Source organism: Corythoichthys intestinalis, chromosome 19, assembly GCF_030265065.1.
Source record: "Corythoichthys intestinalis isolate RoL2023-P3 chromosome 19, ASM3026506v1, whole genome shotgun sequence".
In the NCBI taxonomy this organism is placed as follows: Eukaryota; Metazoa; Chordata; class Actinopteri; order Syngnathiformes; family Syngnathidae; genus Corythoichthys; species Corythoichthys intestinalis.
This window is the reverse complement of record NC_080413.1, coordinates 36,053,949-36,072,494: the sequence shown is the minus strand read 5'-3', so window position 1 is coordinate 36,072,494 and position 18,546 is coordinate 36,053,949. Positions and strand designations below refer to the sequence as shown.

The 18,546-nt window shown below is 38.4% G+C and overlaps 1 protein-coding gene across 1 annotated transcript in view; it reads left to right on the top strand.

Moving 5' to 3' along the window:
- The window catches only part of ginm1 (glycoprotein integral membrane 1), a 31,993-nt gene extending 19,374 nt beyond the window's left edge, over nucleotides 1–12,619 (top strand). The window contains exons 7-8 of the mRNA XM_057823482.1: nucleotides 2,261–2,424; nucleotides 10,914–12,619. Of these exons, the coding sequence (XP_057679465.1) occupies nucleotides 2,261–2,424; nucleotides 10,914–11,019 (270 nt within the window). The 3' untranslated portion in view covers nucleotides 11,020–12,619. The remainder of the gene's footprint in view (nucleotides 1–2,260; nucleotides 2,425–10,913) is intronic.
- Nucleotides 12,620–18,546: the final 5,927 nt, after the last annotated feature.

Below are 18,546 nucleotides of genomic sequence, written 5' to 3'. Positions count from 1 at the left end.
GACAGCCAGAAATCTTGCTTGTTTGTAGGTGACCAAATACTTATCTTCCACTCTAATTTGGAAATAAATTCTTTAAAAATCAAACAATGTAATTTTCTGTTTTTTTTTCCACATTCTGTCTGTCATGGTTGAGGTTTACCCATGTTGACGATTACAGGCCTCTCTAATCTTTTCAAGTAGGAGAACTTGCACAATTGGTGGTTGAATGCTTATTTGCCCCACTGTATATACAATCAAAACTTATTATAGAATAGAATAACCCCCAATTATCTACTACTATATACAATTATACAATGAAATTGTGGAGCATCCCTTTACAGTGCAGGATAAGTTAAAATCTCAAAAGTGACGTGCAAGTATGAAATCTAAATAAACATAAATATAAAATGCGTATGAGATAGTCCTATAATTCAGGCAGTTCAAATAATCGATGCAGTGTTAGCAGGATGCGAGCCTCGTCTTTCGACAATCACATAGCCTTTTTCAATGCCTTTCGTTTTCTGGTCACCTCAACCTCAACTTGTACAAGCCCTGTTCCTTTCTGCCCTCCTCGACTCAGCTCCTTTTTCCTGCCGGCCGGCTACTCAAAGACCTTGTTCTTTCTTGCTCCTGAAGTCACATCCTTGGAGAAGTTTGCACCAAAGCAGTTGAAAAGGGACCGCCAGGAACCCCAGCAGGTGCTCGTTTTTTCTACACATCAGTGAGTCCCACAGCAACATTCCAGAGGACGCCATGTGGGCCATGGGGAGAGATGGCCGCTTGAGGACCGCCCAGCTCGTCCCCAGGTCTCCCTTGTCTTCTGGAACATCTCCAGGATGTCGGCCCTGTGTGTCCCTGTGTTCCTCCTTGCCTGTGCGACAGTGTTGGGGTTGCCGACCGTCATGATGAGCCCGACGCTCTGCTTCTCGATCAGAGAGCGCGCCAGCACCTTCTGGGTCAACTTGTGGCCGGCCTTGACAGACATGTAGTTCTCCCACCTTGCCTGCACCTTCTGAGAATCGGGCCGTCCTCAAACATGTTTGTTTTAGAAAGATAGGTGTTTTGATTCATGTTTTTTATAAAGTGAGTAATGCCGGCCACTTACTTCAGCCCCGGGACACCAGGGCAGCACCATACAGCTGTTGTTGTGGAAGCTGCTGTAGATGTTCTGTTTAGATCTGCTTGTTGCCGTCGGCGTAGGGTTTGGTGTAGGACAATGGTGTTTCACTGAAAGTTATTAGATTGAAAAATTACATAAAATAAAACACGTAAAAGGTGATTGTTTTTTAATATGTACGCATAAATCTAGAGACAAAATCCAACATGGCCGCCGTAGCAAAACTGAGCTTTTTCCGTTGAAAATTCTTGTAAATAAATGCTTAAATCCCTGAATTCTTTATAGATATGGACATAAAACATTCTCGATTCCTATGTAAAACGCATAAAAACATTGCAGATAGCATTTATGTTACGTAAATATTGCAAATGTGCGGCTTGTCTTTAATTACACTGTGGCGTCGCCCTTCCACAAGTCCACAACAGAGAGCTTTTTACGTTGAAATTCTTGTGAATAAATGCTTAAATCCCTGAATTCTTTATAGATATGGACGTAAAACAGTCTCAATTCTTGGTTAAAAGCGCAAGAAACCGTGCAGATAGCATTTATTTTACATAAATATGTTGAATGTGCGGCTTGTCTTTAGGTTCACTGTGGCACCGCCTTAGCACAAGGCCACAATAAAGAGCTTTTTACGTTGAAATTCTTGTGAATAAATGCTTAAATTCCTGAATTCTATATAGATATGGACATAAAACAGTCTCGATCCTTGGTTAAAAGCAAAAACCTTCTTGTTAGTATGCGGTCCAGATTTCGTACTTTTTTAATGTGAATCCGGCATTGTGCTCAAAAGCATGTGCGAGAGTTTCACTCCCTCCGATATCTAATAAATACGATATCTAATAAATAAGTCACACTGCCCTCTACGGGCAGGCGGGGCGCAGACAATGACGAAAGTTACCAGTCAAGTATCTTGATGTCTATGATTGAGCAATGTTATTTTGAAGTAACACTACTCTTAATGTACTCAAATTTTTGGCTTTTCTACCCACCTCTGTTCCTAAGTGTATAAATTTTGTCAAGATTTACTTGTGACTGGTGGTATATACAATGATTTGATTGATGACAAACAGATGCTAGACACAGTCTTTACAAACGCTCATTGAATCTGCTAATTTTTTGGATGCAAAAATAAATATTTGTTTTACTGTTATGCCTTGGCAGGCCATGTGTCGCTGGGCGGAAGATTTTAGGGAGCGACTAAGATATTTCTTCTCCGAGTCAATTCCAACCTTCTTCCTGATTATGTGTGTGGTCGTCGTCGGTGTTGTCGGATCCGGGCTCATTGTCAAGATGTTGGAATTCGTCTTCCCATTTTTTGAACACAAGTGAGTTTGGTTCATGCATTATTTAGGGAGATTGTTGATCTCAAAATGGCCAAAAACCTCTTTTTTCAAGCTTCATAGCAAATGTTTGGCTTATTTTTGTTGTGTTTTTATTTATTAAAAAAAAGGGGGAAACAGGAAATACAGTATTTTCTTTTTATTTACCTTTTTGAATTCAATAAACACAAAAATTGGCAAAAGCAAGAAATTTTTTATTGTTGGTTTTTCAGTTGAAACAAAAGATGGAAAAAAGGTGACAATTTTCTTTATTTTTAACTTTAAAAATCTTTATTTCTTTACATTTAAAAAAGGGGGGGAAACATTTAATAATCTCAGATTAAATCAGAGAAACATGAAGTCAAAGCACATTATTTACTTTTGCAGGCAGTGGTGGAATGTAACGAAGTAAAAGTACGTCGTTACTGTACTTAACTCATTCACTCCCAGCCCTTTGCTTCTGGCCAGTTTTACTGGATTTTGACTGATTTTGCAAGGCCCAAAGAAAATTCTGTTCTATTGCTATATAAACATGGAACCAACCAAAAGAAAGATTAGACTCTCTTCTTTTAGCAGAAAAAAAAGTAAGTTCATATCTTTTTCCATTTTTAGAAATCAGCATTAGAAAATAGCTTAGTTTCAGCAATTTTCCAATTTCTGATGAAAAAACAGAGAAATTCAGCTTTTGTGAAAGCATACATTTCAAACATAACTGACTTCAACACAGCTATTTTTTGCTTTAGTTACATCCCAAACATCTGAATAATGTTTTCCTTTTACAAAATAACCGAAACAACAAGACAAATAGCGCTTTTGATAGCAAAGTAACAATTTATTTACACATAATTAACTGAAAGATGACGCTATTGTGGCCGCGACAGCTGGTTAAACTTTTCCCTCATTGTTGCCTGTCTCAAAAAGATTTTTTTTTTGAGTCTCTGTGGGCTCTGCTCGCGAGCAGCATATGCTCAACGGCATCTCGTGGTCCCGGTCGTTCTGCTCGGTCGTCCAGCGCCTGGCATCTCGGGCGTCCTACCGGTTGTTCTGCTCGGTCGTCCGCCGCCTGGCTCCATTCGGTCGTCTTACGCCGGCGCCTTGGCTTTTGGCTTGGCCTCTCGTTGCCGTTGAATAGGGTTGCGGGTCTCACCTAATGCGCTACTGCCCTCCAGTGGCCAGTTTTATTGCTTTGAAATTGATTTTCAGCTTTGTGCTTTGGAGCTCAATTGAATCAGAACCCAGAGATGTCTTTTTTGAAAAAAAAAAAAAACAAACAAACATAAAAGACTTATAAATACGTCTTTGGGACACTGAAACAATTAAAAATAGAACGTATTTATACGTTTTTGGGAGTAAATGAGTTAAGTAAATTTTTGTGTATCTACTTTACTTGAGTACAAATATTAAGTGGTACTTTTTACTTCACTACATTTTACTGCAGGTATCTGTACTTTTCACTCTACTACTTTTCAAATTGTCACCTGCGTTACATGTTACTTTTGTTGGGTTTCTTTTTTTTTTTTTTTTTTTTTTTTTTTATCATTGTGGATTGATAGTTTCGTTTTCATGTCTCCGGCGCAATCGATAAGCCCCCTGCAACGATACTGTAACTGAGCACTAGAGGCAGCAACACGAGTACAAGCTACATTAGGCAGGTGAACAAGATATTGATGAATAAAAACCACCACACACTTGTACAGTAGGTGGTGGTATGCACTTGAGAGTTGCTTGAAATCTACCATTGAACTAAGTTTCAGAGTTTTTGAGTTTGTTAAGCTTCTGTTTACAGTGCAGTCAATTTTATTGCTTGTTTTTTTTCCCATTCTGCCCAGTTCTAAATAAAACTGAGGTGGTTTTTGGTTCTTTCTTTGAATATTGACTTAGATCTATGTATGTATGCATATAAAAATACACTCACCGTCCACTTTATTAGGTACACCTGTCCAACTGCTCGTTAACACTTAATTTCTAATCAGCCAATCACATGGCGGCAACTCAGTGCATTTAGGCATGTAGACATGGTTTAAGACAATCTCCTGCAGTTCAAACTGAACATTACTATGGGGAAGAAGGGTGATTTGAGTGACTTTGAACATGGCATGGTTGTTGGTGCCAGAAGGGCTGGTCTGAGTATGTAGTATAGAGAATGGTCCGAAAAAGACAAAATATCCAGTGAGCGGCAGTTCTGTGGGCGGAAATGCCTTGTTGATGCCAGAGGTCAGAGGAGAATGGCCAGACTGTTTCGAGCTGATAGAAAGGCAACAGTGACTCAAATAACCACCCGTTACAACCAAGGTAGGCAGAAGAGCATCTCTGGATGCGCAGTACGTCGAACTTTGAGGCAGATGGGCTACAGCAGCATAAGACCACGCCGGGTGCCACTCCTTTCAGCTAAGAACAGGAAACTGAGGCTACAATTCACACAAGCTCATCGAAATTGGGCAATAGAAGATTGGAAAAATGTTGCCTGGTCTGATGAGTCTCGTTTTCTGCTGCGACATTCGGATGGTAGGGTCAGAATTTGGCGTCAACAACATGAAAGCATGGATCCATCCTCCCTTGTATCAACGGTTCAGGCTGGTGGTGGTGGTGTAATGGTGTGGGGAATATTTTCTTGGCACTCTTTGGGCCCCTTGGTACCAACTGAGCATCGTTGGAACGCTACAGCCTACCTGAGTATTGTTGCTGACCACGTCCATCCCTTTATGACCACAATGTACCCAACTTCTGATGGCTACTTCAGTGTTTCCCACAGGATTTTAGGAGACTGTGGTGGGAGGGTCTCTGACCATAGGATTTTTTGAAACTGTGGTGGTGGGCTGCATCGGAGTCGGACAGCCACACCATGTCGTGCCACGGCGATTTTTTTTTTTTTTTTCATTATTTTTTTCCCCCCAAGAAGAACCATAACAAAGATATATTTGAAATATTTCATTAGCTAGGCTAATGTTATAGCTCTCAGCTACGGTACATGTATGTAAAATGCGTTGCTGATTACAGCTACGTTACCCTATGTAATAATGCGACTTTTTTTCTCGTAGCAATAGTACAACTTACATCTCGTAGTGACTCAGGGTTTGCAACCCAAACTGTTGAAAGAGCCATATTTGACCCCCCCCCCCCCCACCCCCAAAAAAAACCTGATACAGTATGTCTGGAGCAGCAAAAAATTAAAAGCCTTGTACAAGCCTTATAATTATCAATACTAGCTATATTAGCCTACTATAAAAATGACTAAGTTGGCTAGAAATACATAATTAGCCTTCATGATTAAATGTTTATTTTCCCTGCAGTGGATCCTATAGCGCACCACGTGACTACTCTGTTGTACGATGACACCACAAGTTTAACTTCATTACAATATTAATGAATTGAAAGAATGTTTGTATCGTGTTTGTCCTCCTAGAAATCCTATTAAAACAAAAAATATATTTCCCTCCCCCATCTTTTTCCATCTCCGAAGCAGCACTAAAGAGCCGCATGCGGCCCAAGAGCCGCGGGTTTCAGACCGCCGTCGTAGCCCTCCTTTTTCCTTTTTATTTGACCCTCATAGGTACTACATTACCACAACAATAACAGTCCTTCTGTCAACTGACCCATTTACAGGACTGGGGGAATTCTAATGGCCGAGTTTTTCTTGATTCGGTGAGAAGGTGAATAGTTTTTTCCCCGTTGTTCGTGAACTAAATTTCCACACAAACGCACATCGAGGCACCATTAACTTAGCAAGGAGAGGTATGAGAGTCATTTTTCGAGTGTCCCAGAGCTCGCGAAATTGGGGGGGGGGGGGGGGGGGGGGGGGGCGCATTTATCCAACTCTTGTCTGAAGTTGGCGCGTCGGTGTTGTGCCGAAAAATAGCCACTCCACGCGAAATGTCCCCCCGACGGGAGCGCCCACACGTCACTCGTACAAACAGCCTTTTCTTACACCTCCGTCAAATCGATGGACACGGAAACGACGTTCTTGTACCGTGAATATGTATCATTTTACTCTGCTTGAACTAATAAATACTTTACTGTGACCAACGCTCTGAAAATAGAGCAAGGCTTTATTTTGGGCCCCGCCTCACCGCGCAAGTTCAATCAAAGTTTGCTTTCCGTCCAAGACGGCCGTCCACCGCTCACTTTCGCCGGGCCGCCACAGTCTCGTTCATTGGTGGGAAACACTGTACTTTCAGCAGGATAATGCGCCATGTCATAAAGCTGGAATCATCTCAGACTGGTTTCTTGAACATGACAATGAGTTCACTGTACTCAAATTGCCTCCACAGTCAAGGCAAAAGGGGGTCCAACCCGTTACTAGCATGGTGTCATTGGTGTACCTAATAAAGTGGCCGGTGTGTATATATATATATATATATGTATGTATGTATATATATATATATATATATATATATATATGTATATATATATATATATATATATATATATATATATATTAGGGCTGTCAAAATTATCGCGTTAACGCGCGGTAATTAATTTTTTAAATTAATCATGTTAAAATATTTGACGCAATTAACGCACATGTCCCGCTCAGACAGTATTCTGACTTTTGGTAAGTTTTACAGCAAGGTTTTTTGTGCTGTCTAACAGTGAACTCTTGTGGTCGCTTTGCGACATGGTTTATTGCTTTCTTGCCAGTTCAATATGGCTGCACGACGTCTCGGGCTGACGCCTACGTTGTAATGTTGTGCTTATATGATCCTTGGACAAGATTTGTCCGTAAGTATGGTTGTTATAAAGAATGTACATATTATGTTAGTAAGCGAAATATTATATTTTTTGTATGAGACGCTTTTTGTTTATGTTTAGTGAACCTGTATAGCGTGCTAAGCTAACGTTGACAGTGACAGTGGTTTGAGGCCATTTTATTAATAAATCAGATGAAAAAGGAAGAAGTCTGATTATTAAGGCCGTGAACGACGCCTTAGCTGTCTAGCTTTGGAAAAAGTAGACGCTTCGGAGTGATGACAGCATAGACAGATTTAAATGACAGTAGAGTGAAATGCCCACTACAGTCCTTATGTACCGTATGTTGAATGTATATATCCATCTTGTGTCTTATCTTTCCATTCCAACAAATTATTTTACAGAATATATATATAATTTACAGAAAAATATGGCATATTTTATAGATGGTTTGAATTGCGATTAATTGCGATTAATTACGATTAATTAATTTCTAAGCTGTAATTAACTCGATTAAAAATTTTAATCGTTTGACAGCCCTAATATATATATATATATATATATATATATATATATATATATATATATATATACATACGTTTAAGAAAATGCTTTTTATGTACTTCAAATGTAATAATTATTCATTGACTGAGTCCACTCAAATCCTGTCACGCTGCTGAAAACAGCCTTCACTTACACACACACAATTATTTGCCACTGGACACTACCACTAGTATTTAACAAGCTAAATGAGGCGGTTCCTTTGAAGACAGTGCTTCATAGCTTCTCTGGCAAGATCAAAGTTTGTACGCCTGTCACTCATCGTTAACTTTAGGTAGGTAAGTAAGACCATGTCTACAGTAGCAGGGTATTTGGCAAAAAGAAAAACTTTTTCTACGTTTTGGCATATCATCCACATTTAAACGAAGGTTCTTAAAAACTCAGTCCAAAGTGAAGATGTGCGAATTCTGAGTTTGCAGCGCCGTCATGTGGACACTGATAACCGAAGATTTAACTGTGGAAACGTCACTGACTGCGACAAAATTTGTCCCTACGTCACACATGAGCCCAGTGTTTGCATTTGGAGTAAATTAGACAGGTGGTTTTTGCTTCCATTTATTTACAAACTCTTTCAGTGCTTCATACTGAAGAACACATGCGAAGGATGGCGGTTTTATGGACAATTATTTTTCGTGCATTGTTATGAAATTACTCTAAAATGAATGATTCATTTTGCTGTGGAAGCTTTTTTTTCTACAAACGTGCTGGTGTAGACGTAAATATTTTTTCCAGATGTATTAGGGCAGGATCCTCGGTTTTAAAAAACCCTCCTAGGTGTAGGCATGGCCTAAGAAAACCAGCAGGAGGGAGGGTGAGAGGCTTTACATGATTGGATCGGATTTGATCTCTATAATATAATACTGTATTTATTACTTATTTATGTATTAATTGAAAAAAAATCTGCGATGAACTGAAAGCGTGAAGTTTGAAGCGCAAAGTAGCCAGAGATCGCTGTATTCTATTTTTACATTGGGAGAAAATACTTTTACTTTTTACATGTAAGGTAAATTTTAAAGCAAGTACTTTTGTACTTTTTCTACAGCATTTTTTTTTTTTTTTTTACGTAAACTTAAAAAAAAAAAATAATAATAGGAAAAAATGGAGTACCGTAGGTTTCGGACTACAAGGCACACCTGACTATAAGCCACCACCCACCAAATTTGGCACAAAAACGGCATTTGTTCATAGATAAGCCGCACTGGAGTATACCGCGGATGTCCCCACACTTTTATGGGATATTTACACCAAAAAATATTAACCGGTAACACTTTGTTTGACAGCAGCATCGTAGGACTGTCATGAGACCAAATGTACCACATGAAGCTTTGAACCAATTGGGTGAAAAGCTTCATTGCTTAAAAAAAGCTTCATTTGGCCATCATTGCTCCACCTGCTGTTAACACTGTGGTCGTCCAACGTGCCTCCTAGCATGCATTGCAGCGCTACAGATGTAAAGAACAAACAAAATACATGTTCTGTGCTAACTATTTCTTCAGTTGCTGTTCTAGTTGTTTCAATAATTGCTAGGTAAGGTATTTGGTAACACTATATTTGATAGTGGCGCCATAAGATATCATAATTATGACATGACACTACCATGACCATAAATGAATGCTTATGACAGATGTCATTTTGTGTCACCTGGCAAATGATCTCACTTTTGAATAGATGTAAAAGATCCGAGCTGGACATAAATGGAGTTAGTGACATAATTTTCCAGGTGACACTTAATAGTGTCATTGATAGTGTCATGTCATAATTATGGTGGTCTTTTGGCAGTCTTATGACGCCGCTGTCAAATATAGTGTTACATTTTAACTAGGGGTGAAAGTGGGCCAGAACGGTCAGGAACGCAGTTCCGGTATACGATTCAGGGCCAGAACGCAGTTCCGGTATAAGATTCAGGGCCGGAATACTGTTCCGGTACACAGTGCTTTGATTCCGAAAATATGAGGGCAACTGTCAAAACACTATGTAAAAAAAAAAAAATGCTAAGCTGCTCCACATGAATTTCATTTCCATGAAGAAAACAATCTACCAACATCAGATTTACATACACAAGTGTTAACAACAAGCATAATAAAGTGCTTGTATTTCATCCGTTTCCACCAATATTTATTATTTATTTTATTCCACGGACGGCATGGAGGTTTCCCCAGCTGCTGCAGTTATCTAAGTCTGACGATGATGAGTCACGTCAATGTGCGAATGCATGCAGCAAAGCAAAACACCTGGACTCATTTATCAGTTAAATTGGCTGACATCCTGACATGTGATCAGCAGAGATAGTTAGCTCTGATTGGTTGTGCATGTTTTCTGGAAAAGCAAAAAAAAAAAAATTGTTGTTGAATTGACAAAAAAAGGGCAATGCAATATAAAATGGATCAAATCTTTAAGCAACAGCGGAGTTGAGGAGGCTTATTTATCATATTTAGCTTGATTTGCTCTGATGGGGAGGTTCAGAACGACTTAGCTGTCAATGTGCACTTATATTTGTTTATTTTTGTTAGGCTACTTATTAATTTCCTTATGATTTAAAAAAGATGTCTGCTTCAAAATATATTCCATTTCACACTGCATAATAAGTCAAGTCATTTGTACTTATTTTTCCTGAATGTATGTTACTTATATCTTTATTATTTAAAAAAATGAAGTAAATGTTTACATTATTTTCAATTTTATTATACGTCCTATGTTTTTAAGTAGTTAAAATTGAGATTTGGCATTTAGTATGTGAGGAAATGAGGAGGGAAAATTAAAAAAAATAGGAGATGGAGGTTGGGGTTATTGCTTTTACTTTGCAAATCATTGAAAAAATACAATTTTGAATGAAAATCTGTTTTTGTATGTGTTATAGAAATAACTGCTAAAACAGTTTTCTTTGCATTTCAGTAGTTTTAGAGGTTTGACCCCCCCCAAATGAAAGAAAAAACTAAATAAATAAGTAAAATATCTGGCTCCGTGGCGACCTTCACGTCGGGGAGTTCCGGCAAGAAATTCTAGCCACTTTTACCCCTGCTTTTAACCCAAATAAATCAACAAATAAGCCGCACTGGAATATAAACCGCAGGATTTAAAATGAGAGGAAAAAGCGGCTTATAGTCCAAAAATTACGGTATTTCATCCACCACTGTTTGCATACTACACATAATGACGTTGCGGACCACACCCTCGGGACTTAAGTTTGACATCATGTGTGATGATTACTAGCTGAAGGCAATTCTTTTTTTTCTTTTTCTTTTTTGCAGGCCCGTTTGTCAGCTTACCTCAGTCACACTGTTGACGGAAGACGAGAAGCACCCTCTTGTGGAGAACAGAGAATTAGAAGAAGAGGAAGTGATGGCACTTAATTAAGACTAAATTGGCTGGGTACTTTCCTGTCAGTTTTTCTTACTGTCCCTCTTGTTGTGTGACCAGAAGTTATTTGGTCTGGTTTGGTTGCTGTTACTTTTGATGGTTTTGTCTTTATGGCATGAAAGTTTCTGACAACTAATGTGATGGGCTGCTTTCAAACAAATATGAAGCAAGTAAGGATCTTTACACAAGAGAAGCATTAAGACGATGAGCCTATCATTAACCAACCACACGACAATTACCTTACTTAAGCTACACCACAGTATTTTAACAATTGAAGCAGTTTTTTCCTAGCCTGGCACGCCAGAATGATTGTTCCGTATATCCCTTACGCATATATTGCACAGATCAATCTGGGAGATATCTAATTGAGCCCTATTTCAAAGGAACTTTTAAAAAATATATAGCTGCTGATTGGAAGATGGTTGTTGTCGTACACTGATCGCCGACTAATCTACGTAAACCACAGTATGACAACGTATTGGTTTACGGAAGAGCAAAAACATTGTTTCCTGTCAAAAGAAAACTTGTCTTGATGTTCTTTGCTCTTCTTTTAAGTAGCAAATTAAGTGTATTTCCAACCAAACTTCAGAAATTGACCTATCTACAAGAACTGCTTTGCACTCCGCTATTGTATACAACAAAGTTGCTTCCTGGTCACGTCCGCAGCTTCTGCCTCTTTCTCCCGATCGGCTTGGTCATCAGATAGCCATGAAGTGGTTAGACACTTGAAGTTGTCAAGACAGTACTGTATGATGAATCAATGAATCAGGCTTGTAAGGTAGATGTCTTCCCATACATCTGCAAACAACATCTACTGCTGTATGCTATACGATTTGCGATACAAGGCTCACGATAACGACGAGCTCACGATATGGCGATACAGTTATCAATACGCGGGTCAGGAATTTCTAGGGTATTCTACAAAACAATAAATAAACAGAAAAACAAGCTATTTCCTGATCCCTCTACTGTGAATTCGAATAAGTTTATCACAAGTAGATGCCCAATCCGTTTGAACTGGGAGGGTTAGCAGCGAATTCGTTCATATTGGACGTCTATGCCCATCAGTGGAAGCCAGTGCCAGGCAATATGTTAATTTTTGGGCATTTCACGTCATTTTCTGTTGATTTTCGTTCACTTCCTTTTCCTTTTGGGGCATTTATGAGTCACTTCCTGTTGATTTCGTGGCATTCAAGGATCACTTGCTTTTGATTTCGGGTTACTGAAAAGGAGAAGGACTCAAAAATGTCCCCAATGAATACGAAGTGACTCAAAATTAGAGGTCGACCGATATGTCGGCCCGATAAATGGACTTTTTTTCCAACATCGGCCGATTAAAAAAAAAAAAAAAAAAAGAAGCCGATAAAAAAGGATTCTGATCAGGCATCTGTGTGGTCAGCTGTGGCCGCCGCTGACTGATGGTAGGACTCCGGAAGGACCTCGCATCAGCTTGAAGGCAGGCTGCTACAGGAAGCTTCAGGCTTTCCTGTTTTTTATACAGTGCCTTGCAAAAGTATTCGGCCCCCTTGAACCTTGCAACCTTTCGCCACATTTCAGGCTTCAAACATAAAGATATAAAATTTTAATTTTTTGTCAAGAATCAACAACAAGTGGGACAGAATCGTGAAGTGGAACAAAATTTATTGGATTATTTAAACTTTTTTAACAAATAAAAAACTGAAAAGTGGGGCGTGCAATATTATTCGGCCCCCTTGCATTAATACTTTGTAGCGCCACCTTTTGCTCCAATTACAGCTGCAAGTCGCTTGGGGTATGTTTCTATCAGTTTTGCACATCGAGAGACTGACATTCTTGCCCATTCTTCCTTGCAAAACAGCTCGAGCTCAGTGAGATTGGATGGAGAGTGTTTGTGAACAGCAGTCTTCAGCTCTTTCCACAGATTCTCGATCGGATTCAGGTCTGGACTTTGACTTGGCCATTCTAACACCTGAATACGTTTATTTTTTAACCATTCCATTGTAGATTTGGCTTTATGTTTTGGATCATTGTCCTGTTAGAAGATAAATCTCCATCCCAGTCTCAGGTCTTGTGCAGATACCAACAGGTTTTCTTCCAAAATGTTCCTGTATTTGGCTGCATCCATCTTCCCGTCAATTTTAACCATCTTCCCTGTCCCTGCTGAAGAAAAGCAGGCCCAAACCATGATGCTGCCACCACCATGTTTGACAGTGGGGATGGTGTGTTCAGGGTGATGAGCTGTGTCGCTTTTACGCCAAACATATCGTTTTGCATTGTGGCCAAAAAGTTCAATTTTGGTTTCATCTGACCAGAGCACCTTCTTCCACATGTTTGGTGTGTCTCCCAGGTGGCTTGTGGCAAACTTTAAACGAGACTTTTTATGGATATCTTTGAGAAATGGCTTTCTTCTTGCCACTCTTCCATAAAGGCCAGATTTGTGCAGTGTACGACTGATTGTTGTCCTATGGACAGACTCTCCCACCTCAGCTGTAGATCTCTGCAGTTCATCCAGAGTGATCATGGGCCTCTTGGCTGCATCTCTGATCAGTTTTCTCCTTGTTTGAGAAGAAAGTTTGGAAGGACGGCCGGGTCTTGGTAGATTTGCAGCGGTCTGATGCTCCTTCCATTTCAATATGATGTCTTGCACAGTGCTCCTTGAGATGTTTAAAGCTTGGGAAATCTTTTTGTATCCAAATCCGGCTTTAAACTTCTCCACAACAGTATCTCGGACCTGCCTGGTGTGTTCCTTGGTTTTCATAATGCTCTCTGCACTTTAAACAGAACCCTGAGACTATCACAGAGCAGGTGCATTTATACGGAGACTTGATTACACACAGATGGATTCTATTTATCATCATCGGTCATTTAGGACAACATTGGATCATTCAGAGATCCTCACTGAACTTCTGGAGTGAGTTTGCTGCACTGAAAGTAAAGGGGCCGAATAATATTGCACGCCCCACTTTTCAGTTTTTTATTTGTTAAAAAAGTTGAAATTATCCAATAAATGTTGTTCCACTTCACGATTGTGTCCCACTTGTTGTTGATTCTTGACAAAAAAATTAAATTTCATATCTTTATGTTTGAAGCCTGAAATGTGGTGAAAGGTTGCAAGATTCAAGGGGGCCGAATACTTTTGCAAGGCACTGTATATTGTAAAAATATATATATATCTTGCATGAGAGAATATGTAATGTTGCTTTAGCCTTTTAAGTTGTTTACTAAGTGATCTTTACACTCTAAATGTACCCCGTAACTAGGGTTGGGCCTCGAGCATTGACGGGATCCAGGACTAACACTTCGGTTCTCCTAGAACCGTTCGAATTTTTTAATTTCGATTCCAATTTTTGATGCCCTGACCACCAACCGGAAAAAATAGCTGCCCAACACCACAAAGAAGAAGCCACAGGAAGACTAGCTGAGCAAATCATATGAAGTGGCTAATTTAGCTTAGCACAAAAAAATGTTGCTTCGCTTCACATGAATGACAAAATATATGATCATACAAACATGATATAAGACCATCTGTTAAAACGTGCAAACTTACAGATTTTGTTTTATCAACCGATCCCAACGATGTGTCGTGCAGAGGAGGTGTGTAGTGGCTGTACATCTCAAGGATTCTTTTCTAACTAAAGTTATGTTCTTTTTGCCTGCTGCTTCTAGTAAGTCACCGCTAGGGGAAGCCAAGCGCACAAAGCAAAACCAGAGAAAAACTGTAGACTCCGGAGTTACAATAGTGACATCTTGTGGACGGGTGAACAATATATCAGTCAGAAAAAAAATCAAAAAAGTAGTCAACTTCAGATCAAGGGACAAAATACTCCCCGCAAAAACCACCTAAAACAAATGATGCAACACGATAAATGCCTGCAGCATAAGACACTCTAAAACATAGGCAAAAGAATATGTGTAAATGTTTTCTCGCTGAGCTTTTGAAAAATAAACATCTTGATGCAAGTGCACTCCTGTGGAAAGAAACTTCATCATATTCAAGTTCAAACACTGATATTTATATACAAGTTAAAATTAGACATGTGAGAAATTCTTTTCAAAGTTAATTCAAAGTTATATATAATTTAAAAAGCAATCGAGAAGTTATGAAATTAATATAAACTATGCAATTTTTTTTTTTTACCCTAAATCGGAATGGAGAATCGTTTAGTAAGCATTCGCGTTGGCATTAGCAACATCTCATCGTGATGTCCTGGTGGGTTTAATTATTTGGGAATAGTGTACTGTTCTTTGTCTAAGGTCATCATTGTAAATTTGAAAAAAATCAAATAAAAAATGGCGTTACATAATATCGGCTTACAAAATGGATTTTGAATATTTACAATTGGCTGAATTTTTTTTTTTTTAGCTATCGTTATCAGCATCGGCATTTGAAAATTCCATATCGGTCGACCTCTACTCAAAATCAATAGTACGTAACCTGTGAATACCCTAAAATGAACAGGAATTGTCCTGTAAATGTCCAAATCACTGGATGTGAGTGGTTTCAGTGCCATTGACGGCGCTAGACGTCCAATTCAGTCAAATTTAATTGGATATCTAACGGCAGCCAGTGAGCTAACATAGACACTATTCTAATTGAAGATTCTGGAAGAAACCTGTTGGCCTTTTTTTTGTTGTTGTTGTTTTTTGTATTTTGTTGTTGTTGTTTTTTTTTTTTTAAACACTGACACCTTTTTAAAACGATAAATTGAATCTTGGTGTGAGCATTCAATAACCTTATGGATTACAAAGTATTGCGACACAGTATATCACCTTTTTGATATAGTGTCACACCCCTAATGCTGCACATGTACAATTGTAAAACTGGCAAATTTTATGTGTTTATACTAATTAAGATGACAACATTGATGATAAGTCCAGGATTTTGAAAGCTCGGCTTATAAACAATATGCTTTCTTATTGTTTTTTGAGTAGATGGGAAAATCCCAAACATTTCTGGTGGAATAGACTGGATGTATTTTAACAGATTGCACTTATTGAAATAATTCTCTAAAGTTATACATTTGCATAGGTGTCACACTTGTGTCATAGATTTATCGCCCTTGAGGTAATTTATTTTTTCCCGCTTCTACATGTGAATGACAGCCCTCGATAACACTTTAATGTTCTTATTTAGTGTCCTTTTTATGATGACACGCTCTTGGATGGATCGTGATTCTAGTGATTGCTTTTGAACTACTAACAAATGACGTGCACAATACAATTGTAAAAACACTGAACTTTTTTTTTTTATATATATATATATTGCAGAAAACACAGACAAGGCTGAAAAAGCAGTTTCTGCTCTTGCACCCTCTTTAAAATAAACTGCTCTATTATAAGCCAAAATAACTCTTGTGTTTGATAGAACAATATGTCTATATACTGCTTATAGCAGATTCATGGCGCATTAAGCCCCCGAACTATTTTGAATTAGTCCGTTTTACCCTGGAAACCCCCGTTTACAGATGTCATGCAACCGCTTTTGTTTCAACCTAGCCTTAAAAAGAAGGTAAGTAATCGTATTTATTATTCGAAATGTCTGTCATTATCAGCTTAGAATCATTAATTGATGTCTAATATTTATTTTGGAAAAAAAAAAAAAAAAAACAGACTAAAAAATTATTCACTCGCATATTTTAAACTTTAAAATTACGTCACAATGAAAAAAGTGATGTCTGTAAAAAAGTCATGGATATCTACCTCATAACTATCACTTAATTGTATTTTTTTGTTAATATCGCATTTTCCCCATTATTTTAGATGATACGTAATCGATCCAAACAAATAATAATGGGAAAAAAATGTTTAAAAGGGTAAATATATGAAAATGAACATTTCGAACACTCCTTGACGTCTGCAATTTTTGCATTGCGACCCTTGTTATATTACCATGTTTCACCCTTAAAATCCCCCAAAAATCCGGCCGTGGCCATTCACAGCTGTGTCTTGACACTCGGTGATACATGCTACATGTAGTTTTTGGCTCGAAAAGAGATTTAAGTGCGCGATAATATCTCGTTAAAATCATGGCGTTTTTCAGTATGCTCTCACATGCTCCCACCTCCAGTGAGGGTTTTGCTGTTTATTTATTTATTTTGTTTTTTATTGCCCTCCTGTTCAAAATTTTTCTTCCCCCAGAAAAGTAAGATTTTAAGCTTTCCAATGATGTATCACAAATGCACATAGGACAATTTTGAAATTTGGCCAAATTGGGGTTCTCAGAGCGGAACTTCAAGTCACCTGAGTGTGTTCTGCCATATATAAACTTATGTATGGAATTGAATGGATGTTTCATGCGGGACTCAAATCAACATGGATGCTTATTTGAGAGCTTTGTCCTTTAAAGGTGCTATGAAATACGAGAGCAAGTGACTTTAATATAACAGACCACATTTTGCAGGAAAAAAAGAACAGAAAAGCCTTAATAATGAAATTAGATCCTATTTAGTCCTGCTTTCTTGGCCCCGCCCACTAAAATTCTGCAAACAGACGACAGTCATAGCCAGAATGAGCTGCTAGCACGCTTTCCATAGGCTTTTTATACTCTTGTAGCGTTCTACCAACATGTGCTACCTCGCTAGTTAGCCTAGCACAGCGCTAGTAAGCTACACATTGATCATCAATTCTGGTTTTGATGTCACAACCAGAATAGCTGGAAAAAAGTGGGCGTTCCTTGCTACATTGCGTTAGGTGGAATAATTATTAAATGGTAAAAAGCAGCCAATATGGTTTTCTACCTATAAAATGACATCCTCATCGTCATTTTCATTTTTTGGCACGCTCACTATTTCACAGCACCTTTAAACATGATTTTTTAAAAAGCAAGGGACGGACAACATTGAGTATGCTGCAAATTTAGAACATTTTAATAATCTAGTCAAATAATTTTCTCCATCATGTTTTGAGTGTTAAAGTTAGTGTTATGTCTGGTGACGCCCAAGACCAACATTGATAAAGTGTCTGCCAATTGAAATTCCTGGAAATACTTGCTTTTGTTTGAAATTTTCTACAGTATTACACCAGAAAAATTCATCGCTTTAAAAAATTTAATAAAATAAAATCTTTCTGCTGGTATGCGCATATTGTCTGTCCCTTTAAATTAGTGCGTGTGTAGACATTTGTGAAGGGTCAATGTAGGATCTCTGTGGTCCATTTTGAGTGCACATCACATGATGTACTAATTTACTGAGATGCATGTGTAGCTCGTGAATGCCTTTTTTTCTGTTTTAGCTACAGTTGTGTAAAAAAGAATCTGAACCTTTTGAAATAAATCACATTTCTGCATGAAATCACCATTAAATATGATCTTTGTCAAAACCACACAGATGAAAAAAGCAGTGTCTGCTTTAACTAAAACCGCCCAAACATTTATAGGTTTTCATATTTTAATTAGAATAGTATGCAAACAATGACAGAAGGGGGGGAAAAAAGTAAGTGAACCATCACATTAAATATTTTGTGGGGCCCCCCTCCTTTGGCTGCAATACTTTAACCAGACACTTCCTGTAGGACTAATCTTGGCCCATTCTTTTCTATAGTTCAGTC